This window comes from Grus americana, chromosome 2 (assembly GCF_028858705.1).
Source record: "Grus americana isolate bGruAme1 chromosome 2, bGruAme1.mat, whole genome shotgun sequence".
In the NCBI taxonomy this organism is placed as follows: Eukaryota; Metazoa; Chordata; class Aves; order Gruiformes; family Gruidae; genus Grus; species Grus americana.
The window spans coordinates 93,346,008-93,372,754 of NC_072853.1; the positions used below are offsets into that span (position 1 = coordinate 93,346,008).

The following is a 26,747-nucleotide window of genomic DNA, read 5'->3' on the forward strand; positions in this document are numbered from 1 at the left end:
AAAAGATAAGCAGTTACGTGGTTAAGATTCATGGGAACATCCAAATGAACCAGGGGACATATTGGCTTTTGATGCACTGACACTTGGTGCTCTTCAAAACATTACTCAAGGAAAAACTCAGGGATAGGGAGATGAAGTCAAATTACCCAAAGCAACATGGTAGGCTGACAGCAGGGCCATGAATTGAAATCAAATGTTCCAATTCCCAATCCACTGCACATGTTTACTAGACACTATTTCTAGCCCACCATGCTTAACTGAAAGCACTGACAAAAGAGTTAAAACTAATCAGAGTAAAACAAATAAACAAATCAAAAAACCTCCTTAATTCCAATTCAAGAGGCTGCTCAGAAAGCCTTTGCATGAGTGAGGACACATTTCTATTCCAGATATTTAACATATAAGAATCTGCATTATCTTCAAAAAGAATAACTGCCAGATTCGATTTCACTTGTAGTCTTGAAAATGCAGAATTCCTCTACTAACCTTAGTGGCATTAAACCACATACACCTAGACATAAGATCAACAGTTAGGCAGAGAGGTTTCAAGTGAGTATACACTATATCTACAGTATGGGCAACAATACATGGACCACAGAAAGAATTGCCAAAACTCAGCATATTTCCAGAACTGCTAGAGAAATAAAGAAAGGATTTGGCAATTTGGTATGGTTGGGAAAGTGTCCTCAAAGGAAAAAAAAAAAAAAAAAAAAAGGAAGTCACTGTTTTAAGCTGCAGAAAGTGTACTGAATGTGAGTTATATTTTATTTCATTAAAATATATTTTAAAAACATACTGTGTAAAAGAATTAGGATTCTCAATAATTTATTATTTACATTAGCAAATTCTGTTTGACTCTTATTCTATAGATAGAAATGAAAATTTCGCAGAAGGGATTTATATCAACTTCTTCAGGACCGAGCAAGCCCCTTTTCCATGAAACAAGTCCAAAATGCATTCCTTCCAATTTTGATCCCTTCAAATTCATGTTTGCAAACAGATCGCAAAATGCTCAATGAAAGGTCACGTTGGTGAGCGTTGAGCACTCACAGTGAGAGCCAGGATTTTGGAGTGCTCTGCAAGAGAGAGACCCCAAGGAGATTTTAACATTGCACTACTTGGTAGTCAAGAGGCCGCAGGGTCTGATCCCGCTCTTGCTCCCGCCGTCCTACCTCCACTGAAACCCATGGCATTACATGACAACGAGGCCTGCACCCGGCCCCACAGGCAGATCTCGGAAAGCTAGACAGACTCCTTGAGCCAGGCTGGCAGCACAGAGTGTTCTTCCTACCACTGTAGACATACTGTAGCTTATCATTCTTTTTCAGTCCAAACACAATGTAAATCTCATTGTCTTCCTCCCCATCCTCTGGAGAGGAATGTGCATAGGGAATTATCTCTCTGATGTAAACAACTGTAAGCACCATTCACATTTCCTGGTCCACGTGACAAAAAAATCATATCCAAGTGCCTGTCATAGTCTTGACCATTCTTATCAGGGGGCAGCTCAGCTTTCCCATCAGCTTTCCAGATCTCTGAAATCACACGGGTACCCAAACATCACGCATGGTCCACTGCAATGCCAGCTGCTGTCTGCTTTACTGTTCCAGGAAAGAGTAGCCACCTCTTCAGTGATTATATAAAACCCCATGATTAAAAGAAGCAAAGCGGTCAGCTCACGTGTTCTGTTTCCTGGAGGCACTCAATGGTATTTCTGACATCTCGTGTAAGGCACCAGTCATCCGGTAGCTGAGCAAAAATTGACCCGCAAGACCTCCATTAAGCAACCGCAGAAGGAACTGACAAAATTCAGCTGGTTTGCCTTCTCGCTTACATAGCATAAAAAGTGTGGTCACACCATCTGGGGAAGTTTCTGATGGTATCCTAAAAGAGGAAGCCTCAACTTGCACTGCAAACCAAGGAGCATTGGTGACAGCATACTACAGCACAAGTTCCCGATGTCTGTGTCAGAGTGGCAGTTCCCACAGACATAGCAGAGATTTCCTCGAGCCCCAAGAGGCTGCGTTGCTTTCACAGAAAACGAGTTTGTTGTCAACAGCGAAGCAGCTACCTCCTTACAAGATGTCTCCATAACACAGAACAGAGGGCCAGACTACAAAACCAGCTTCGTGGCGTACTTGCTGCAACTTCTCAGCTGTTGGTCCTGCCCGCACAGCCTTATTCACAGAGATGCAATGCCGGAGATAGCAGAGCCTGTGGACGAATAGGTCAGCTGGATGCTGGCTGACTGCGTCACTGAGCAGCCTCAGTCCAAAATATCAGTCTCAAATGGGACCAGGTGGTAGTATGTCAAATTGGTGACATAAGCTGTTGGATCATCACTGTCTTCTAGCTCTGAGGTAAAGTCACTAACACTTTCAAACCTAAGGAGAAATAAATAAATTTTAAAACCCACATCAAACACCAAAAGACATTGAATCATTAATATTCATTTAGAAAATCAAAGTCAAAGGAATTAGAAGAAAAGTACTGAGGGGAAAAGGCTAGGATATCTGAACACCGATCTCCAGAAATTTTGAGAAAAGACATTTGTGAGGGGACTACTTTGACAAAAGGCTGCAGGCAAGAATGCTTCTGCTGCTACAGCAAGTTAAATTTCTGAGCAAGCGTAATATGCGGGTTTGCTTCACACCAGAGCAGTGTTGCAGTAGAAGAATTTCTAATGCTGGTTTGCAGCCTCAGCTTTGTGAAGCTCAGTTTGCGAGACAAAGCTCTAGAGTCCTAACTCTCTTTCCAAAGCTTCAGTATCTCACTCCCTCTCTTGGCAGCCTGAAATTCAAATTCATACTAGAAATTGTCAAGGAAGGTCCATGCAGATCAGCTATGAATCACAAAGCTCTAGTTTCCCTGACAGCCTCCATATCATTATGCTAGCATAACCTACTGGAGATGCCAGCAATAGCATCTACTGTCACTTTGATAAACCAAGATTCAACACTTCCTAGATGGAGTTGAGAAGTAAATGGAAAGCATTGCTCTCCATGTCCTTAAAAAACAGAAAAGCCTGTTTCTTTATAATCTATGGAAATGAACAGGCTGAAGATTTTGCTTTCAGTAAAATAGGATGGCTATTCCCTTTTAAAACTGTGCTAAAACACAGCTGTGCAGCATACTAGGAGAGCAAGTTCTCATCTCTTCAGATAGCAGTCTTCAGTAAAAGGGACTTTCGTGACTCTTCTCTAGTATGACACTGACTCTTCACAGCACTTGTCATTATAATATCTGAACCTATCTCTTGACACCTAGTTACCACATCACATTTAAGATGAGCTGGATCAAAAACATTATTAATTTCTTTTCAGGCACCAGGGCTCCCCTCCTACTAATGAATGAATGACTTCCTGGGACATTGCCTTTCCAGGCAATTCTGGATACCTCTACAATGAGATTTTTATGAGTTTAGAAGAGCTTTCACTGTGGTATGGGAAAATCTTCACAGAAAGTACTCGGAGCTGATCCCATCCACCCATCCTCCTCCCCACACCCATGTGTATGTGAATAAACCACAGGCCAATGAGAACCATCGTGCATGTAAACAAAACATCTTGTTACCCTTGACTTTCAAAGCTACTAGTGAGGAAGGCAGGCAGGAAGGAAGGAAGCAGCAAGTGAGCTCTGGAAGAGTGAATCGGGCAGCTGAGGTCCACATCCTTCCATTTTGTTCTCACAGCATTTGGCAGCAACAGAAAACACCTCAGTTCCCACACAAAAGTGGAATGGAAACTGCCTTTGTCTGAACTTAGACTCTCACGCTTTCACTTCCCAGGTACCTTCTCTCAATTTGGCTTTTGTATGAGGCCAAATGTCTAACACAAATAAGAAACAAGGACTAAAGTGTCCTTCCTCCAGAGCCTCACTGCCCTCCCCAGGGCATGAGATTTAGGTTTAGACAAGCAGAGAACATCCAAATATAAAGAGATTCCCAAATTTAGTTACACTTGTTTCATTTTTTTTCCTTCCCACTTCCTAACTTTTGTGTTATAACCTCAACTTTTGCAAGGACTACCCACTGTCTCACACCTACTCTCAACCAGAGGGCATCAACTTGTTAAAACCTACACTTTCCTCAGTTACACATGTTCCCATTCCAAGGAGGCTTGAATTTCTGCAGTAAGAAAACATTTTACTTCTTCCCTGATAGCCTAGCAGTTAAAGGCAGTCACTGCAGGCCAGGGATTAAATCTCATCTCAGTTCAAGCAAAAGACTTGAACTATCAAATTTCTTTTTCTCATACTCTGTCTTCAACATTTTGCAAGAACTTGGATTCATTCTAATAGAGTGAGAAAAAATGAAATAGAAACTGAAAAATTGCACAGGATGGAAAAAGAAATCCTAACCCAGCTCTGACTATCGGACATGTCGCTAACATCTTTTTAGGGTGACATACTTCAGCTCTTCCAACAGCAGATAAACAGATGTAACTTTAAAATAATTTGGTTTAAAACTGCATCTCATCTACATATGAACTACTTAGACTCCTTCAGTTAAGTGAGGCAACTGCAGACTTCCCTCTAACCTCACCCTAGAGAGCCCTAACAATCAGGTATTTGAGAGGACCCTGAGAAAAGTGGTGAAGAAACAGATACATCTCCCACTCCCATATCCCCCCAAAACTTTCTTTAGAAGCATCACGGGTTAGTGGATAGCACAGTCTATACACGGCTCTGTCTCTTTTCCACAGTCCTGCGTGGTCCTTCTCATCTCTTAATGATGAGGACCACAATGCTTTTTGAGCAGAAACTCACGGATTTTCTTCTGCAGTGCTGTTGTTATGCTCTGTACTTACAACCAAAATGAAATGAGACTGAACTTTGAATGTTTATCACCCTCATTCCTCTACTCCTCCAGGCTGTTTGCTTGCCTGCATGTCTGGGAATACATGCAGAAGGGAGTTGACTTTGTATGTTGCAAATACTTCACAGATCATGTTGTGCTGTCTCAGGGACTGCTAGCGATCCAGAAACAACAGATTATGAAATACCAGTGGGGCAGACAGAATGAAGAAAGCAGAAGAGGAGTCAAGAAGGCTATTCAGACTCTGCTCCCCTTCTCTTGTCAATTGTATAAAAACTAGATTATTACAGCTGAAAGGCCCCACGGATTTTGTGGTTCTTCAGCCTCACTGATAGGGTACTACAAGCAGCATGTCAGGTACAAAGCAGTGGCGTTCACGTGCTGCAGTTATGCAGAAAGCTTTCCTTGCCACCAGAAAGGAAGCGCGGACACAGAAGTCTGCAAAGCACTGCTCTGGAGCACTCATACAAAACTAAACCAAATAAATTAGGGCTGTTTAACTGCAGCTAGCAGCTGTATAGGGCACCCAACAGTCAAAATGCTTTTGTGTTGTTACCAGCAGGTCTTTTCCCCCAACTACACTTTATACTAACTCTGCAAACTACTATGGATGTGCAGACTCCTCAATGCCCAAACTGTTGCCCTGGTCTTGCTATTTTTTCCCCAAAGTACCTTGACAAACACAACGTCCTTCACAAGGGCCTACTCCTTGTGCTGCAAGACAACAGTCTTTATCATTTTAACTCCTGGTGATGCATTAGAGTTACTGCTCACATTTGCCAGGAAGAAGAGGGAAACAAGGTACACAGAAGCTCATTAACTCACAGGAGCAACCCCAAGTGTAAACATGGTGTGAGACAACAGCCCAGCTCCTCTCATCACCTTATGTACAAGCAGTACCTGAACAGATCTCCTCCCACCTAAGACTAAAAAGCACAGGGGAGGCATTTTCTTTTCCTGTCAAGAGAAGGATTTAATTTCCCTGCAAATATTCTGTGTCTAACGTCACCATCTCTGTGCTGCTTTTGCATCGCCACCCATGAGAGTCTCTCCCATGGACTGCAAGATGCTTGTGACAATGGCAGCACTGGCCTGAAAATGTGTATCTAGTACTGGAGTGAATTTGCCTAAAAGGTAGCACGTCCAACGCCACAGCTTCTGCTGCTGGCCTAGACAGAAGCGCCTTCCTGGCAGGAGAAGGCACCTCTGTAACAAACTCGAAGTATAAGTTAGAATGCATTGATTTACCACCTTTCCTTTCAAAAGGACTGCGGAGTACTCGAAGAAGCATGCATAAAAGGGCTATTTATGGCACATGGACGCTGAGCACACTGGACACACCACATTTTGCAACAGTATGGTGTATTGCCAACGAAAATTAGAGAGAAAATGAAGGAAGCAGAAAGCAACTACTTCAGAACAACAGAGTAAGCAACTCCAACTTGCAAAAATGCTATAGTTTTATTTGCAACAAGTATGAGACTCTTCAGCTGATGGATCACTAGGTAGGTAGCACTGCAGGCTACAACAGCTAATCAGTGCAGCAGGACCTCGGGGAACGATTGCTACATCTCTCTACATAAAAATACAGATTTGCTTTGCAAAATGTCTGATTCAAGTACATTGGCAGCTAAAACCCAAAAGTCATACAGAGTTTAATTTTGCTGAAAGGGAAAAATTCCCATCTGAGCATATACAAGTCCACAAGGAATTAACTCTGATTTAAGAATAGAAAACACCAATCCCATAAATCCAATTTTACAGAGACGAAAGAGGAACTGCATAGGATTATTGAAAGATTTTCAAGTTTCCTTTCTGGGCTACTAACCTACATTTAAAACAACGGTATAGAAAACTTCTGCTTTTAAAAGAAGTTTGATTTTTACAAAGCAGCTGTGCTACATAAGTGCCATTACCTCCTAGCTATAAAATACAGCTACAGGATGGGCAAAGTTAGGGCACCATGTAAAATAGACATTTGAAATTCATTAACTTCTTGACTCCAGATTTAACTTCCTTCAGGAAAGTTAAAATAGAACTGCACAAAGCCAGGCTGTTATCATCACTTATTTCTTCCACCACAGTTTCTGTGAAGCCATGCCTACCACACAGTTTTTATCATATCAATATTTTCTGGTGTGAATGTTCTCTGACTTCAGTGGGATGACAATTAGATGATGACAGTTTCTGAGCCCACACCAGTAAGTTTTGCTTGGGCTACAGCATGTTTTCAAAATTAAAGTTAGATTTATTTCTATTTTTTTAAATATTAAATAAAAAGTTTTCAAAATAATCAAAATAAGGCAGAAAAAAAGGCTTTCTTTGGTAATTTGCTCCTATTATTTGTCACTCTCAGTACTGAAAAGTGATCCACTATGAACTATGACAACTTTAATTTCCAGACATTGGCTTTACAGAATTACTGCCAGTGTGTCACTTCAGACTCATTAATACAAACTTATAAGCTTAAATGCTATTAGCAAGGTCAGGGTTCAAAACACTAAGTGATAAGTTAATAGAAACACTTTGAGAAATTACACTGGAGCCAGAGATACACTCCAGCCGCTGACAAAATCTTGTCAAGCTCTAAACCTTTCTACAGACTGGCAATGACCACATTTCAAATGCAGCAAGACAGAGCGCTGCATTCAAAGATAACGCTTCTGCAAGGCTTCTACTGCTCTGTTTTGACTGAAAGAAAACATCATTTTGACTGCTGTAATGAAAAAGTAGGTCAATGTTTCTCATTAAAAATATTTAAATGCTTCACTACCTGAAGTTCATCGAAATATCAATCACCTGCAATGACAGAAATCTGTAGGAGCAGATTTCCATCAACACCCATCTGTCAGTACAGTTACTGACTTAAGACCTGCGTGAAAGCCCTCCTGGTTACAGGTCTCTGACCCCAGAATACCTACACACACAGGAGGCAGAATTTACAAATAAGACTAGGCTAACTTCCCTGTCCCCTAATGAAACACATACGCTTCACCAAGTCTGGCATGCCGCAGCACCCGAGCAGCTGCTCAGCTTCCTTTGACTACATTCAGGGGTGTGTTTCCCTCCTCTGAGCATGGTGTTTTGCTTCCCAAATAAAGCATACCCTTTGTAGGGGGATATTTCATTTGTAAAGGTGTCTGAGTTTCCAAATATCAATCAGGAGAGAAAGGAAAAACCTGGCAGGACCCCTATGACAACCACAACTTTTTTCCACACGCAGAGGACTGAGCTCCTTGGGTCAATCATTCTCACCGACAGCCATTTTATCCATTTTAATAGAAAGAGCTGCGAAGCCTTAGCAATCAGGCCCAGTAATCTTTAACTAGTCAGAATGACAGCTGTACCGGTCTTGCTCCTAGACAGAGGATAACATTTTGTTGGGGTGGGGAGTGGGAAAGCTACAGTTTACCTGAAGCTGACAGCATTACTCATGCACAAACCCCACTTACAAGTGTTCTGCTGAATCTACGTCCAGGTGCTTCTCTTTTCCATTGGGTATACTGTGGTCAATGACTATTGTTTCAGTGTTGGCTAAACAAAATCCGTTTGATCGCATGATTTCTGTCAGGAGAAGAAAGAAAAGAAGATGAATATAATTTTAAAAAAAACCCACGCTGGAAAACAACTGCATATCATATGTAATTGTCATGGTTATGAACTGAGATGCATGCATGACGTTGAAAATCTGTGCGCGAAAGCAGGAATGAAGAGTTGGTTTCACAGCTTCTTACCTCTGCAAACTACCAGTGCTTAAGCAATTTTATTCACGTAATCAATTCATGACACAGAGCATTTGAAGCAAGGCCCCGTTTCTGTCCTGTTATTGCCAGTGGCAACATACCCGTCACCCTTAAGAGAATGGCAGCCCATCCATATATTGCAGCCTACCACTACCAAAACATAATTGTATTTTTCCTAGACAGTCCCAGGCTTAAGCCAGTTAAGCAAAAATAAAAAAGACAGGAAAAAAAATAAAAAGTGACCTTCCAATTTAATTCAACCACCATCTTTAAGCCATGTAAAGCAATACCATCTTCTACATTGCTTTCAACTCTGCTTATTTGTTTCTCGCTGTATAAGAAGCCTCCAATCTGGAATAGCTAAAATTTACACCCAATTCCACTGACTTACTACCATGGGGAGAGTTTATAATTAAAGATTAATATTTGATGTGAATAAGAAGTTAATCCACGTCTGTGCTATGTGGAGAGGCAAACTAGGCAAGTCACAAGGATTTCTTCCAGTCCCACACTCTTAGATGAAGCTGGGGCCACCACAAAATGAACATACATGTCTATAGAAACCAGCACTGACTTAAGTGGGATGACTCCTGGCTTGCCTCCAGGTACAAGGACCTGTGTTACACCCTTGCATTATCAGCACAAACAAAAGGAAATCAGTCTGTGGCAGAAAATGTAGTAGGCACAAGACATACGTACAGGGAATCCTCAAACAAATTTGAGCTACGCATACAGTTCCAGTAACGAGAAAGGAGAACGAAAGGAGGTAATTTTTAAAAATGTACATTTACATGTTCCTGCATTAATGAAAGCCAAACCTCACTTCCATCTTTTTCTTGAGAAAGTCATCTTTGACTTTCAGTCTGTATTTTACTGCGACTCCCTTTAGCAGAATATGTTTGGGGGTGGTGAAAAACACTGAATCCCAGCAGAATCACACTTCAGTCATGACTCATCTAGAACCAACATTATACTGCAGAATTAGATTTACACCATAAATTCAAATTCAGCTTTCATCTAAGAGGGCAGCCCTTTCTCTCTTCCCCATCACCTACCACTCTGAACAGGACCATGCAGAGGACAGTTTCCTTCCCCCCCCACCCCAAAGAATATAAGACATTGTTGCCAGCTTTTCTAAGTCTGCAGGCCATCTAGAAAGCTGCACGATGACTAACATGCATGCCACAGTGTTTTCCTAGCGTCCTTGAGGTGACCTAAGAGTTACAGTATTTCATTGCTGTGTGAACTGCTTTAGATGTTAACATTTACTGCCATCTACTGACAACATTTCTAGTGTGCAACATTCAGACGACAGCAAACATCAATTATCATCAAATTTCCACCTATGTTCTTAAATTCTTTGCAGCAATCACTGAAATGATAAAACTAATTACCACAAGATGCTTTTGGATAGCTGCATAGGTAGGAAAATCTTCCTCCAATTAATTAGGTATGACTCATCTCTACAAAAAATAATTTAGAATTAAAACAATGTATGTTATTATTTAGCTAATGTGGTTTCTACAGCTCATCTACATAAAGGCTGGTAGGAGGGTTCCCTTTGCTGGTAGCTTCTGCCCATCAGCCTGGCACCTTCTCTCTGAATTTACATTCATCTTGATCATGTTTTTGTTGTAGCCACCATGTGATGTATTCAGTCACGCACGCACAGAGTACGTGTTCCCCAAGGGGGTACACACCCTCACAAAAATTATACAAAACCCTTCCAAACAGCAAAAAGCCCCAAGTCAGAGCAACACTGCAGTTTCTAACCAGTGCAGTTCCACAGACTTTTACTCTTGATGTTTGCCTGTTTGAAAAAGAACAAGGTATCACTGACAGCAGCCACTTTTTGAAAGCTTTTTACCGCATATGGTTTGGGGATCCTTCATTTCATAACGGGCAGATGCTAGGACCAACTTTGCAGGAATTTTACCTGACGTTTCCACACCGACTCAAGACATCATACAAACCTCCCTAGCCACAGATGGGGTGCAAGACACACACGTTGGCTCCCTTCTCTCACTCCCAGGAAGCCAGACCCGCATCACCCCCCCTTTGCAGTACGGCCCCGGGGGCTCTTCTTTACAGTCTCCGTGCTGCAGCCCGAGCTCGGGGGCCCTACAAGAACACACCAACCCAGGTGGGCTGGCAAGACTGCACTTCTCACTGAGGCTCTGTATTACATGGTACATTTCTAATGAGTTACTGGTGGGTTCGTAAATAAATATTCTTCTAATTAAATGATTTAACAGAGGACTAGTTCACTTAGAACCAGAGCTCAGGATCAATTACAAAAAATCCACCCGTGTATCAGACCGATCCTTAAGACACACTGTTTACACCCTCAGCATGTTGACAGGCTGACTGGCCTGTTAGTACCTCAGAAAACTGACACCGGTTTCGTGCTAAACACTTTATGCACCTTGGAGGGCTATGTAGCACTTCACTTTTATTTCACTCTCCAAAATAAACTCTTCTGGCAACACAAAAACCAGCAGTTGCCGTTGGGCTCACACGAAACATTTTGGCATAGAAATACAAAACCAGGTACACCAGAAGTCCACAAAACTTTTAACAACAGTCAGTAGCAGATGCAGAGGGGAAAGGCTGAATGAATAGGCAAGGATAGAAAGCTCTCCATTCTGCTCACTAGCAATCTGTGGCTTAGAATGTGTCTATGTCTCCATGTGTGACAGGTCTCAATGTATTTTTCCTCCACTGGCTTGTCTAATTCTTTTTTGAAGTAATTTATGCTTTCAGTTCCACCATATCCTACAACAATGAGTTCCACTCCTTAACTGTGCTCCATAAAGAAATGAAACAATAATATAACATTTCTTTCATTTGTTTAAAACCTGTTGTCTGTCAACGTTATTGAATAACCTATGGTTCTTGTTTCATGAGAAGTACAGGATAATTGACGTCCTTCTATTCACAGCTTTGTAGACTTCCATCATATCCCCACTCTGCCATCTCTTCTCAAAGTTGAAGCGTCCTTCTTTATTTAACCTTTTTCTTAGAGAAGTTGTTCAACAATTTGAATCCTTGTCCTTTATTTGTATGCTTTTAAACTCTATTATATCCGTTCCAAGATGGACACCCCAGAATTGTGAGTACTGTATTCAAGATGGGATGGTGCTCCCTTCTTTTGTTCTCCTCTCCTTTCCTAACAATATCTAATATTCTCAATGCTGGTTTTGCTCAGTGCTTGGCACTGAGCTTACATTTTCACAGAACTGCACCAATAGCTTCAAAATCTCCTTCCTAAGTGGTAACAGCACTATCATATGTGACGACAGTGAGGACTGCATTTTCCTCACATCCACTTCTTTGCATTTATCAGTCTCCAATGTCACCTGCCACTTTACTGCCTGAATGCATGTTGCATATTATGTCAAAGCTAATTATATTTTCTATATTATAAAGCAGACTATGGAGAACTATTTTTTGAATTGCTAGTGCAGAAAATAAGGGGAACAGCAAATAAAGTCATTCTCATTTTGTAACTCTTGTGTCAAATGTAGGAAGCTAACAACTCTTACCTGATATTTTAACTGGACTTTGAAAGCTTGGCTGAATCTTATGGACATTGTCATTTTTTAGAACTTGATCCAAAGGAGATCTCTCAAAGAACGTGAGGACAACTTCAGATCTTGAATACTTAAAAAGAAAAAAAGAGAGAGACATTCATTTTTTACCAATAGTTTGTTTTGTCCCTCTTCTCCCTTTCCACCCCTTCACAGTCAGACAGAAAGACTTATTACAAGCAATAGTGCGGAGACGTCATTACATGGTTCTGGCACTCAGCACTTCTCCAAGATACTCAATAAATTGCAGTTTCTTTTAGAGTCTGGCAAAGTCCACCACTTTCTAATCTGCATGAGAGTGCACGTCACCATCAAGGAGGAGTCAAGCTGGGCTAAATGTGGAACTTGGCTTACTCACCTTCCAGGGCATGTTTATAATAGTCTTCAGAAGCTTTTCCACTTCATTAAGTCTGGCTTCTATATCATGGGCTTCTTTTATTGTGATGAGCCCTAGAAACAAAGTAAGCAGATTGTGAGTGCAGACAAAAGCATATTTCCATGTGCACACACACTTCAGCGGCTGGAAGCAGCCACTTAAGAAGGTGTGGAACAACCGCAAATATTGTGCCTCCCAGAAACATCTTTTAACCCACACCAATGATAAAGTGTGTACCCCAAACTGAGGTGGGTGTAGTTACAAGCAGAGTTGCAAGCCTGACACAAATTCAGCTGTTTATGATCATATTTAGGAGTTGCAAGACGAGCAGAAGTAGAACCACCTACTCCCCCACCCGCAGTTTCACTACACAGCATTCCCAGCAGTGATAATCAAACAGCATGTTTTCTGCTTCCAAGAACCATGATTCATCTTTTTTTCTGTCAATAAAAAGCAAAAGAAAACCCAAGAAAACAAAAAAACACAACCCACAGATAAGAGGAAAAGACTAAACACAAGCCAAACAAAAGGCTTTGAGGCTGGTCTTGTATTTCTCTGAATGTAAGCCCCAGTGAGCAGCCCAAGGAAGATTTCTCAGTACCACGTTCTTCAAGTGTGAAACAACTTTTTGGTTTGTTTTGGGGTTTGTTTGGTTTTTGGTTGGTTTTTTTTGGGGGGCAGGGGGGTGTTTGTTTTTTAAATCATTGAATTATCACAGTGCTGCAGAAAGGATTAAAATGGAAGTTTTCTATCCAGTGTCCAAAATGATGCATTACAATGCTTCTAATTTTGAATTGCTCAGTATGGGGATCTTCAAATGTAATACCACATTTCGTACGTATAACCTGCAGGACATCCTCCTGTAGCAGACTCAGGGACATATAGCACAGGTTATATGTACATACATGGAATATGAGGAGAAGTAAAGCCCAAAATCTTGCATCCCTCTAGCAGCCCTTTTATTTCTGCTTTTTCTAACCTGCTTTTTCTAACCCAATCATCGTTTCATCTCTACATTTGGGCAGCTTTTCTAAGGAACAGAATTCATGTGTAAAAATTAAATACCTAAGAGACCATTCAATTTAACAACCTTCACTGGTAAAAACCCAGCCGACCAAAAAACCCCCCAAAAGCTGGAGAAAAAGACCCAATAAATCAAAACCATCTACATAAAAATCAGAACTAAAAATCTGCAAAGCAGCCTGTGAGAAACCACTTCAGTATACTAAAATTGTAAGTGCTAGACTCCAAGTGCATCACCATCTTCCTATTCAAAAGCCAAACGTACAGAAAGAGCTGTCAAATGCAGTGTGTGGGGACAACAGCCACAGAATGTTTCAGTCTGCATCAGTCCTTGTTGTTTGTTACCTACGAGATATGATCCCATACAAACTTTCCAGACAAAACTGTGACTTTGAAGTTCTCAGATCTCCTCAAGTTACAGCTCTAAACAAAACAGAGATTGTCTCCAGAGCAACCAGGTTTACTTGATGGTTGTCCCACAAAAGTAGCCTGGTTGCATAAGCCTTTCTATTGCTCGACAGCCCCTCGTTTTGCCTGGTTTTGTTCTGTGTCGCTACCAGTTCACCCCGGTACATCTCGCTGCCTCTTCTCACAGCGGAGCAGAGTGTACCAGCAGGCAGCCGTGTATCCTACTTTGACCAGTGTACACGACAGTCGGGTAGCTTTGCATGGAAATTCTCTGGAAGGCTTTAAATGCAAATGAAGTCATCTGCATGGGTCCACAGACCGCGTATTAGCTGGGTTGTGCTTGACATTACAGACCTGAATTGCAGACCAGCACCCTTCATCTTCCTAACTACTGGGTGTGAGCAGGCCTGGGTGGATCTGCTTCACCCCTCCACAAATATGTTCCCATCCCACATCTGAATGAAGTTCAAACCTTTTTTTTTTTAAAAAAAAAGTGTTTTCATCTTCCCTGAAAAGAAGCTGCCAATGGCCACGCTGCTCAGACACCCACCTATGATGTTAGAAAGACGCTGTCGCCCTGCCGCAGCCCACATCAGAGAAAACAGAGCTAGTCACCCTGGTGCTGGCTACCGTGGGATGCCTCCGCTTCTCCTGCTAGTCTTGCTCCAGTCCACATAAATACTGACGCAGTCAGAGCAGAGACTGCCTGACTGCAGCTCCCACCTCGCAGGAAAACACCTCATCACTGACCCACTCGGAATTCGGCATTCAGCTGCTCTCTCAAATCCACCCTCCACCTCGGACCCTTTCCCAAATCAGCATTTACTTTTAAAATTAGTATTTTACCAGGAAGAAGGATACTCTCAAATAAATGAAGATATTCAGAGCAGAGGAGGAAAAAAAAACCCACCACACAAAAAGCCAACACCTCACCAACAACACTGAGCATTCGTCCCGTGAGGAAAACCAGCCAAGCATCTGGGATTTTCTCTCATTAGTAACCAGGGAAAGCATCTGCAGCTCCACACAGCCTTTTAAGCTTCAGCTGGAGAAGTCAGACAAGGCCGTCAGCCATTTGCGCTGTCACAGATCACCCAGTGGGAGGTTTTACAGCTTCTTACATTCACCAGGAATTTCCAGCCCTGGTATATTCCTCCTTCCAGCTCTTGGAAAGGCACCAGCCATGCAAACCCACACTCTGACTTGGAAACTGGCACGGACAACTTGTAACATCTGACACACTAAAAACTGTTCCTTTCTGAAGCTTTTAGTAATACCAAAACCAAAAGGCAGACAGCGCAGGAAGCAGAGTGATACATCTGCCTGGACAGCTTCCTATATACATGCTTAATGATTACAGATGCATGGCTTTGGGGTGTAAAGCTGCTGACCTTACATGAATTCCCTGTACAGGGAATTCAGTTTGGCTGGGCTAAAGCCCTCCTTTGCTTATGTCTACAGTCGAAACACACAGAAACCACTTGAATGGTGCTATATATATATATATGGAATCCTGTAATTTCTTCTGCAATAGCTACAAAGTTTGCAATGCCCTCATTTATCTTAATTCTAAAAGTCTCTGCTTTTACGAGTTAACAGACACCCCCGTGGTTTTCAGTCAGTCATCAGCTATGAGCCCACAACCTGAGGGACTGCTCACAACCCCACAGCCACACTAACAGGAGCAAGGCACTGCCTGCCCACACAGCCAGGAGGAGCAGAGGCCCCTGTCCCTCCTTTTGCTGTCTCTTGGCGCCCGCTAACCAGCTGCTGTCATCAACCACGGCACATACATGTACGAGGAACGCTGTGGTTTCACGAGGTGAAGTCTCCGGTGGCAACACTGGCCTAAGGTGCGCTCGCCCTCCCCTGCAACTCATTTCCTCTCCCACACCACAACCCAGGGCTGCCTCTGCTTTGCCAGCACAATTAGGTGAGCAGCGGGGAATACCTCAAACTGCTCTTATCAAAGGCTTCACCTCAGGAAACCCCAGCCTTAGCAGAAGCAGCAAGACACTGCAGGTTAGGATGCCCAATTCAAACTCCTCTCTCACCCAGGCACGACATACTCATGGAAGTAGCACAACTGAGTTTGAGCAGGAATCAGGACTTGTGCAAAGAGGGACACAGAACTGCACCCAAGCTTTCCATCTCTTCTTCACTTTGTGGGGGTTTCTCCCCTGCCCGCCATCTTTTCGTGCTCAGAAGCTTTGACGAGGCAGAGAGAAAGAAAAAAAAAAAAAGCTAGAGACTGGTGTAGGATCTCCGGATGCTGGAAATGCCTGAACAGACAGACACACATGCCAGCTGACTCTGCAGACAGAGCCAGTGCCTCCACCATTTGTTAACCCCGACACAAGCGCACCACAGGCTGGAGGCACCTGGAGTGCACGGGATTCACTGACCATGTATGCAGCATCTGTGCAGAGCTACATCATCTCCTGAGGCTATTGTGTCTCTGCCTACGGACCATAAATACATGCCTATTTTTCCATCTGCGGCTTTTAGGCCCCAAGAACCCCTTTTCACACAGTTTGCTATAAAATAAAAATAAGACACCAATAAAGCAACCAGTAGCCTGGAACCAGTTTTGCTTTCTTCCACTTGTTCAGTCATGCAACAGAGCTGAGCTCAGAGCTGGGAAATCTCTTTGTGAGATCATGGTGAAAGGCTGTTCTCATGCCTTTTCCTCTGCCCTGGCCGCTGTCTGACTGCTAATGGAAAACACGCACAAACTCCTCCCAGGAAAACTTCGCTCTCTGTCTTGTTACCCATACTGTGCTTGGACAATTAACTATCATTTCAAGTGATTTAAATGCTATAGACACCTATAGAGCTTGAGGTAAAGTGGAGCCCCACTGGCTCCTTTTTTACCACAAAACCTGTTGCAAAATACCAGAAACCTCTAGGATTTCTTCACCCTGTGGACAAGGGAGCCCAGATGCTGGGTGACGGGAGGCACAGCACAGGCACACTGCCTAACCCAGATTGGCACTCACCTGTACCCGGGATATTTGCTTTGAGCAGGGCTCTGCTGTGCGCACGTCCCCCGTAGTCAGCCGTCTCATTTGAAGAAAGAAGGCGGCAATCCCTTTGACATCTTCTCTGCCCCTTTCCAGACCAAGAGCCCCAGGCAGAGTCCTTAAGACTGTGCAAAAAGGATTTGCCCACAGTTTGAGACCATGCGTACATAGCAACTTTATGCATTGCAACACGTCTCTGGAAAAAACACGGCACAAACAGCACTGGAGGCCTGCAGCATCCTTCCTGCTCTGGGACCCTGGTGCTGGAGCAGCTGCAGGAGGCTGAGAGCAGGCCAGCAGCTGTGTACCTGGCACGCTGGCTCACGGCGTGGGAGAGGGGCCTGGAGCTGCAAACGAGCAGCAAACAAACGAGCTCAGCAGAGGAGGAGCCAATTCCTGATGTCAACACACAAGCCTTGGTACGCCTGTCCTGTTACTGCCACGTGAGCCACCAAATCTGCAACTAATGATATTTTGACAGCCACAGAAAACACTCTGAATGCTTCTACCAAATGAAGCAGGACGGGAATCCCAGCATGTGCTTCATGGCTAGTAATGCAATCACAATGCAGTTCTGACAGTTGATGTCCACAATGACCACGTTGTCTCAACAATCCTCTTGTGCCTTCCAAGGCACAAGAGTTCATGCCTAAGTCAAGTTTGCCTCATATGCCATCTTTCAATGATGACACAGAGAAGTCTGTTTTTCTGGAGATGTGTTGCTATGTACAGGTCACTATGTATACATGATCTCAAACTGTGGGCAAACCCTGTTTCTCCAATCTGAAGGACTCCACTTTAGGCTTGTGGTCAGGAGAGGAACAAAAAACGTCCAAGAGATCTCCCACTTTCTCAAAATCAGTTCAATATGTATAGGAGGCTGATCAAGAGCAGAAGCCAAGGTGCACTTTCAGAAGATGTGTGCAAGATGGAATGGGGATACCCCTAAAGGCTGTGTATTTTAGTATGTCCATGAAAATTAAAATATTGCATTGAGTCCTCCCTACCTAATCCTCTCTCCATCCCCTATGGGAAGACTGCAGAGTAGATATCAAAGTGAAAAAAGGAGTAGCAAATAACTCCAGGGAGAAATCTTACTGCGTTCTGCTAATTGACACTACCAGAAAGATTTAAGGCCTGTAGATTCAGATTTTAAGCCCATCCTTCTCTCTTTGCACAAGCCCATCACCAGCACTTAGAGATTTCAAATCTTTAGGGAAGACACATAAGCTGTCTTGCACAGAAGACTGCTACTCTGCTCTCTCCCCTGACCAGACTGAATGGCTTCAGCAATAGATATGCTCCTTTTCCTCAGTTAAAGTATTCATTAACACTGCAGTGCTCAATCTTTTTTATCCTGTACCCTCATGCCTCCTTTCCCTCAGATATGTTCTAACCCATGTGCACACACACACAAGACAGGAGGTAGATGGAGGAATAACAGGAAGGTCTCAGCCATGAGAAGAGGTATACCAAATCACAGAATAAAGTCCAAAGGAAGAGTTCAATCTGGTTCATCCAAAGAAAGGCCAAGTCCAAAGTCAGACCAGGCTGCTAGGGACCACAGCCAGTTGACTTCTGAATATCCCCACGGACAGATATTCCACAGTATCATGCAGGAACTGAAGCTACTCACCTGGGACATGGATCAGGGCTGAAAGGTGACAACTCAGCTCAATGATTTCTGCTATTTTGCTCCTTTGCACTGCTTCCCATTTACTCCCTCTGCTGAGCTGGGCTCTTCTCAATACCACTTCAGCTGGCATCTTTCCCTGCTTCATGGCCACATCACCTCTCTCCTCCCAGCAGTTGCCCTGGTAGCATCCCTCCTCTCCACAGATGCACGTTCCCTGAACCTCGCTGCCTGGGAACTACAGCATTAACCATCTCAGACTGGACTCTGAGGAGGCCAAAACAGCTCCCACTTACAGCTGCCTCCTCTCTGATGGAGGAGGGAAGGATAAAAGGTTGTTGGAAGGACAAAGGAATACTCAGTGGTATGCAAAGGCAAGAAATTAAAAAAAACCAGCAGATGGGAAAGCTCTTTTCCCACAACTTTTCTTCAATAAGTCTGCAGAAATAACACCACAGGAATCCCTTAAGTCCAAAGACTTGATAAGATCCAGAGAAGGGCAGATAATTACAGGCAATCAGGGATATCAGATCTCCAATTACTAGAGACCAGGACTGTCACTTTTCTGTTCTCTGCTAGTTATTTATGCTGACTTCTGGAGCATCTGGTTCTCATCACTAGGGACAGGATCTCAGAGCTAGCTACGGCACTGGTCTGACTTAGTCTGGCAACTCCTCTTTGATGCCTCTTGCCTAATTCTACAACACCCCTCCTTTGGGGCAGACACACTTGCCCATTCCCCTTATGGCGAAATTCATCCATCTCATATGACAAGAGCCACTACAGTCTCTAAAGTCTTTACAAAGAATTTACTATTTATGCAGTATCACTGATGTGATCCATCTTGGCGGCATTAATCAGAGAGCAGCTAAAAGGACACGACAGAGTTGAAAAGTGGGGTGCAGGGGGATGGATATTTGAAATTTGTTACATGTTGTGCTGCCCTTCTTAAACTTGATGTTGAGGAAGAAAATAGGGACAGGTTTGTTGGGGGTTTTTTTAAGAGATATGAGTACACAAAGCGCACATAAATCACTCCATGCTTTTAGAAGTCCCACTAGGTAGTGATGGCCATATTGAAGATACTGAGAGAAATCTGTTAGATGCAGAAAGTTAGAGAGCTTTCAAAACCCTGCCCACACTGCACACATCTAGCTCTAACACAGGCCATTTCTTCTTTTTCAGTTCATATGCAGTAGATGTAAAAAATACAGATGGAGCAAAGTCCTACCCAAACAACTGTCCAACTGAAATCCCCCAGAGCAAGGGTTGTGACCGTGACCACGTGAGGACCCTGGCACACCCAAATACCTGTGCAGAGCAAGGGAGGCAAGTTAAAAGCTGAGAAGTCCAAACCGTCCAGCAGATGGGTTTCCCACACATGTATTATTAGTTATGGGACCTCCTAGGATCTCTGGGGGCGAGACGACACCTCCTGGTGACAGAACTCAGCAGACAGGTTTTCCCCACAACACTCCCTGTCTTGTTGCCTGATGAGCCACAAGAAACAAAAAGATGTCCAAGAAGCACAAGATAAAAGCGAACAAAGCAGTCAAAGCCTGATGAAAAATGCAAGCTCCTACAACCATTTTTAGCACTAGTTTCTTATCAGGTGACAACTGTCATGAATTAAACCACCTCATTTCCATTCCTTTCCACCAAAAGCCTCTCAGACACATTGCCTCAGTCCACCACAAAAAGGCAACTTGCGCCTAGCTTTATAACAACACAGCCAGCTTCATTTATCTCCATCATTATCAATGAACCATGAAATTCAGCTAATAACAAACAAACCCAGAAGCCTCAAACTTAATTTTGGTTTTACAGAGCTGCTAGAGCCTGATAACCAAGAGCTGCATCCTTTGTCTGCCAGACAGAAGCTCTGAGCAAGCTCCACTAATGAACTGTTGACAATGTCAACAATGAAAAGAGCACAATAGATGCAGTGTATTTATCTGTATTGTCACAGCACCGAAACAGCTGCTGTCTGAGGAAACCGCTGCGCTCCTTCTGTAGAGCTCCCTCTTCTCATAAATCACACTCCCAGATGGTCTTGTAAACAACAACAAAACACTATAATGCAGCATATAGAAAACCCTAAGTTAGGAATGCGACATTTGCGAGCAAATATAATGCTCCTGGGCCGGCTCTTGAGGAACTGCCTTCTGCTTTGTGCAAGTCCTTCCAACAAGCCCTGGAGGAGCTTCCCACGTGCTTCCTGGTCCACAGCCACTCGGACACAGAAAACAGCCCATCAGCTGCTTCCCACATGAAGCAACCACGCCTGAGGGTGGGCGCAAGCCTCAGAGCTAGAGCTCAGCGTTAGGCATCTGGGACGGACTGCTCCGGGTCTGCTGCAGGTGAAGTGGCTACCTCTATGCTATGAGGGACGCTACACACACAAAGTTTCTGTAGGAAATCTCCACCTTTACTGGAGAGCTTCTACGGACGGACAGAGGTTGAGTATCAGCAAGACAGAAGGGAACAAAAAGGCTCTGGAGAGCCACAGATAACCACGGATGGCAGCAAGCTGGTGGAGGAAACCTGGAGGCAAAGAAAGGGAACGGAAAGCGACTCAGGGAAAGTGACTTGGAGAAGCAGAGAGAAAATAACAGAAAGGAGAGCAAGGGGAAAAAAAGGCCACAACAGAGCAGAATGAGTCAGAGGAGGGATGGAAAGAAGGAAGGGGTAGGAAAATGAGCACTTTGGGAAGAAAGAGCCTGGCTAGTAAAAAAAATAAATAAATCTGTAAGACTGAAGAGGGTTTCTGACTTGATGGCTCAGAGTAATCAGAGCAGGACCAAGCCCTATACACAAGCACGATACAAACAGCAATGTTGGAAGAGCATCTGAGCCTCTGTTCTCATCACAACGGCAACAAAACAGCAGCAGGGGAGGATTGCCAGAACCCACCCTGCCACTCCAAGGGCAAAACAAATCCCAACTTTGAAATGCTGCTAACACACTCCTCTGGCTTCCTGGCCCAGCACTTCAGGGGCTGATTGTGCCCACATTGAAGTCAGGCAGGTGTCCGACTGCTGACTGCACTGAAGCTGGATCCAGTTCTAGGATAAATCTGACATGAGAACCCCTTAGCAGTAATAGTTAGACAAAATAGAAAGGGGTTAAAAAAAAAAAAAAAAAAAAGAGTACTTTTCCAGGTTTATACTTCACTTCCAGTGTCTATTGGGTCTGTTGCAACTATTTTTATATCATCATTATTAAGCCGGGTTCTAAGTCCATAGTGCTGCCTTTCTCACGAAGACTCATTTAAATACAAAAGTTGACTATCTTGCATACAGAAACACACAGATCAGTAACATTAGGTTGTGTTCCTGGTCTGCTAAGAGTGAACTAGCCTGTGTTTTTCTGTGATCCTCTTTTGTGCATTTGCCTGGAGCAAGGGATGGGCACATTTCAGACACAAACAAAATGCTGGCAAGTTACTGGTAACATCACAGTGAATCATATTTAGTCACCCTGCAGGTATGCACATATCTAACCTTGGTTACCAGCTTACTAGTAAGATGCCTTGTGTTGTTGAATGTCCTTGGCCCTTAGCCTCATGGTACGCTCCAGATGCAGGGAGTGCACTTTGTCACGTGTTGTTATTAGTTATCAAAGACAAGAGCAGATTGTGCGAATGCCACACTCCCCCTTGGGGACTCCCCTCTTCTCATATCAAAGAAAGGGTAAGATGAACAGTCAATGCAGAAAGCTGTACCTCCCATCATCTCTTCTGTCATCTCAAAGAGCTCTGCAGATCTGAGAAATATGGAGAGGGAGAGTGTTGTGGAAATTGGTTCGAGGGGATGGAGGTTAGAAAAAGGAGAGAGCTGTTGCTGAGCAAGAAAAGGAGCACACTCCTGCTCACTACAGGCTGTTTGCTGAAACCAGCAATAATGGTAATAACCAACTCTGTCTAATATTGCTGACGTTTTAAAAAAATAATCTTCTTTTAAAAAGTTAATAACATCAAATAGCTCAAGCTTTCACTCCTCAACCATATCCCTTAAATGTAACATACTGCAGCTTGACTGAGCTGTAGGATAACACCCGTCCTTTTAATGCTCCTTAGGCAAATCTGTAGGAACTTAGGAGTCCTTCAATGCAATGCAAATTTGGTTTGCAACATTTTACCACTTCCTCCAGATAAAAGGCATCGCTAATATTCACCTACTTTCAGGCAGCCTAAGATAAACACACACATACACAAGCTCACATACATATGCAAATATATGTGTACATATAAAACTATACACAAATGTATATGACTGAATGCTAACACACACAAGCGCGTGCTTTTGTCAGGTGTTTTTGTTGGGTTAATTATATTGAGCTTTACTGTAGGCAACAGGATGTCTGTTTTTAAACAGGAAGTTAAGAAAGCATGCTTACCCCAGGAGTTTTCTAAAGACCGGACATGCCCCATGCAATCTCCTCTTACATCGAAAGCTTTGCATCAGTGTCACTTAGTTAAATGAGATTTTTATGTTTCAACTTAGTGAAGTTACACGAGGCTGTGGCCAGTCACTTTAAAATGCTGGTATGATGAAGTAATTTTCTTCAGAGCAGGAGCAGCACAATTTGTTTAAACAGTATTATTGAAATTGTGAAGCGTGCTGTGATTGCTTAGAAACTACTCCTGATTTTGACTCTGTCTCTGTCGCAAAGTTAACCCCCACCCCCTCACCAAGCTGAACAGATCATGATCTGCTTATATTGGGTTTCGATTTTTCAAATCCTGGACAGATGCTTTGCTCATTCCCGATTCTACTGAAGTCAGTACGCCTGTTCCTGAGATAAGGGTAAGTGAAGGTTGCTGGCTCCAGGTCTTAGGCAGGAACTGAGCATCGCAGGCTGAGGATGCTTACTCTTTCCCAGCTGTTACCTGGTGTGTGTTACCTAGGACTGTCCAGTAAAGCCAGTGGAAGGGACTATAATTCCATCTGGCTCCAACTGCACAAGTGATGCCTCACAGAGATGCAAAAACAGTTTAATATTTTGCAAAAGCTGTGATGGGCCTTGAGACAGGAGAGGAACAACACTTGCTTAAGAGAGGTGCTGAGGAACGAGAACGGCTTTAGGACATGCAAGGGCTCCTGTGCGTAAGCGATGGGAGGGAGCACGCTGGGAGGGGCAGGAGGCCAGGGCCGGCAAGGACCGAGTCTGTCCCCAGCCAGACCCAGCATACGCCCCAGCCCGGCTGCCAAGCTGCTTTTCAGAGCTCCATAAAGCCAACAAGTAAAAGGATGACTGGCATCCTGGGAAGGCAAATTTTAGCCATAGCGACCCTGGCAGGTGCTGTGCCCTGCAGGCTACAGGCAGGCTTGCTCCACACCTACGTAGCATCCTCAAAAGCCGGGGCCCAGGTGCCATGTACACTTAAAGGCCATGTTACTTAGAATTTACTGCCACTCAGCACTACTAAAAAAAAAATCACACTTGGGGTATTTTAGGTAGGACACCCGCCATGGATAATAAATTTTTGCAATATTTTAGATCCCTGGTCAGCAACCTGATCGTGTGAGACGCTATATAAGCACGCTGTGCCGGGCACACAGCAGGGCTGAGAGGTGGGGGGACGGGGATCTGCAGGAACAGCCACAGGACTCCCCCATTCCCAGCCTGCACCTAAATGGGGGGATAAAGCCCCCCTTCGCCACCCAACTCCCGCAAGCATCTCCCACCCCGCCCCGCGGAGCTGGCAGCAAAGGGGATGCGGGGCTTCCGCCACCCCGGCAGCCCTGCGCCCATCCCCGCCGTCTGCAGAGGGCACTCGGGGCCCGCGAGTGGCGGCGGCGCTCCCCGGGCGCCGGCGGAGCCGAGCTGCCGCCTCCCGGCAGCGGGGAGGGGAAAAGCCCAGCGCCAGGGACACTCGCCGGGGAGCGGGCTGAGGCTCCCCCCACCGCGGCGGAGAGGAGATAAGGAGAGGGAAAGGTATAAGCATTTTTAAACGAAGCACAACCACCACCACAACCAGAGGTTTGGGATCTGGCAGGGCACGAGAAAAAAAAAAAAGATGTCTCACTTTAAACACCCGTCAGAAAACATCCTTTGCGAGTCAGCCCGGGAGAGACCCGCTGGCGCTGCCTCCCCTCTCCGGGAGCGGAGCCCGCTGTCACACAGGTAGGGCCCAGAAATAAACGCGGTGGATTTACACCGGTATGCAGGGTAGAGAACCAGCCCCGAGAACGTCAAAACGGAGATCCTCTGCAAGGGCGGGGGGGTCACACTTGCAAGGTGTGAGGCGATGTGAGAGCAGCGGAGAACTTCTCCGTCCTCTCACAGAGGAAAACATACACAAAGTACCAGCTTCTCCCCGTTCCTGTTCAAGCAAATCATTTATGTGGTCACTTAAATATCTGGGGAGACTGGAAGTGCTACGCACACATCCATTTTTATGTGAGCGGATGCTCTGCACCACTCACTCTACACACTTGAAATATTTTAGAGCAAAACACATAACTGCATTTAAACAATACCCCAAAGGTTAAACAAATTAAAACCAAAACAGCTTCACATGGTGCACGTTAACACGGACAGCAGGTACACGCTGCTTCTGCACAGAGCCCCGAGCATGGGCAACATCCCTCGAGCTGGGTTAATGCGCTTCAGAAACGAAAAGAGAAAACACGGCTCTAACCGCTGGTGCAATTCCCCTGTTTTGCAGAAGTTATGCGAGGAATTATGCCAGCTCCCAGAGTCGCTCCGTCCACTGGCAAGCGCCGCAGCCTCTTATTTTTTTCCCCTCTCATTTGTGGCAAACAACATACCAACATGCGGAGATTTTTCAGCTACAGCCCTTCTCCTGCCAACTACCTCCCCAACCCTCCCTCGGGAAGCCTCGGGGAGGCCGGAGGCAGCGGGGAGGGGCAGCGCGAACAGGGACCCCTCTGCCCCCCCAGCCTGGAGCCCCCCCGTCGCCGCGCAGCTGGGGACAGTGGCGGGGCTGGGGTCTCTCTCTTGCGGGGCCCCTCACCGCGCATTTAAAAAACCCAAAAAACCCAACAACAAAAAAACCCCAACAGAAATCAACAGCCCGGGAGGAGTTTCCGACTGCAAAACGCCCCCGCAGCTTTCCTGCCGCCCACCCCCGTCCCGCAGCGGCTCCGGCTCCTCACCCCCTTCCCTCCGCCGGGGGGGACCGCCCCGCCACCGCTACCGCTACCCCCGGGGAAGCGGCAGCGGCTGAAAGCCCTCCCGGCAGCCGAGCAGCGAGGGCCGGACCCGCGGAGACAGCTCAAACCTTGGAGCAGGGGGGAGCGGGACAGCTCGGGCCGGTCCTCAGGGAAGGAGTCGAGGAGCCGCTTGAAGAGACGGCCGAGGTCGGAGTAGCTGCGGTGCAGGTAGAGGATGTTGCGGTCCGACCACTCGGTGCGGATCTCGTAAAACTCCTCCTCGTCACCCCGCCGGCTGATGATGAGCCGCCGGATCCCGTTCACCCAGCAGCCCCGCACGTACATGTTCACCAGCGAGGTGCCCTCAAACACGGCCGAGGCCATCCCGCCGCCGCCCGCGCATCCCCCGCCACCGGCGGAGGGCGAAGCGCACCGCCCCGCGCCGCCGCGGCCAAGTTAAGAGGAGGAGGAGGAGGAAGAGGAGGAGGAGGAAGGGAGAAGGGGGGTGCCACCCGCCGCACGGCCCCTCTCCTGGCCCGGCCCTGCCCTGCCCTGCCCGCCGGGGCTGAGCCGCCCCACGGCGCTAGAGGGAGGGCCCGCCGGCGCCTCATAGACGGCGGCCCGCAGCGAGGGGCCGGCCCGGGCACCCCAGCCCCGGCTCCGCCGATCCGCCGGTACCGAGCAGGGCGGCTCTCAGCCCCCCGGGGCGGGGAGCAGGGTGGCTCAGCCCCTTCTTCCCCGGCGCCGCAGAAAGGCACAGTCCCTCCCCGTACACAGCGCGGGGGGAGCGCCGCTGTCCGCGGCTTCTGTGACCCCCCCGCAGCCAGCGCCCGCCCCCTCCGCCAAACAGCCGCGGTCCCCGTGGCGGGATCCTCCTCTTCCTTCTCGGGACGATTTCGCAGACGCCACAGACATGATGAGGAAATTTTTTCCCCTCCCAGTGACCCCAGAAGTTTTTTCTTGGTTTTTTTTTTTTCCAAACTTCCAGCCCGGCCAGCTGAGGGAGGAAGAGGG

The 26,747-nt window shown here is 45.5% G+C and overlaps 1 protein-coding gene across 2 annotated transcripts; it reads right to left on the reverse strand.

Annotated features, from left to right (window-relative positions):
* Positions 1-808: 808 nt before the first annotated feature.
* On the reverse strand, positions 809-26,564 carry PXDC1 (PX domain containing 1). Of its 2 annotated transcripts, none has more exons than XM_054816673.1 (5): positions 25,862-26,564; positions 12,508-12,599; positions 12,105-12,222; positions 8,269-8,380; positions 809-2,384 (listed from the first exon to the last, which is right to left on the reverse strand). In XM_054816673.1, exons 1-5 carry the CDS (start codon positions 26,115-26,117, stop codon positions 2,267-2,269), a joined length of 696 nt encoding a protein of 231 aa, XP_054672648.1. In that variant the 5' UTR covers positions 26,118-26,564; the 3' UTR covers positions 809-2,266. The 2 variants fall into 2 exon arrangements, with proteins under 2 accessions (XP_054672648.1, XP_054672650.1); XM_054816675.1 differs by lacking the exon at positions 25,862-26,564 and adding an exon at positions 16,956-21,065.
* Between the last annotated feature and the right edge of the window lie 183 nt (positions 26,565-26,747).

Coding starts and splice junctions, on each gene's coding strand:
- PXDC1 (XM_054816673.1), bottom strand. CDS start 26,117: ATGGCCTCGGCCGTGTTTGAGGGCACCTCGCTGGTGAACATGTACGTG. Junction 12,223..12,507: donor TTATAAACATGCCCTGGAAG/GTGAGTAAGCCA, acceptor TTTCTTTTTAAG/TATTCAAGATCTGAAGTTGT. Junction 2,385..8,268: donor GTAGATTCAGCAGAACACTT/GTAAGTGGGGTT, acceptor ATTTCTCCTTAG/GTTTGAAAGTGTTAGTGACT.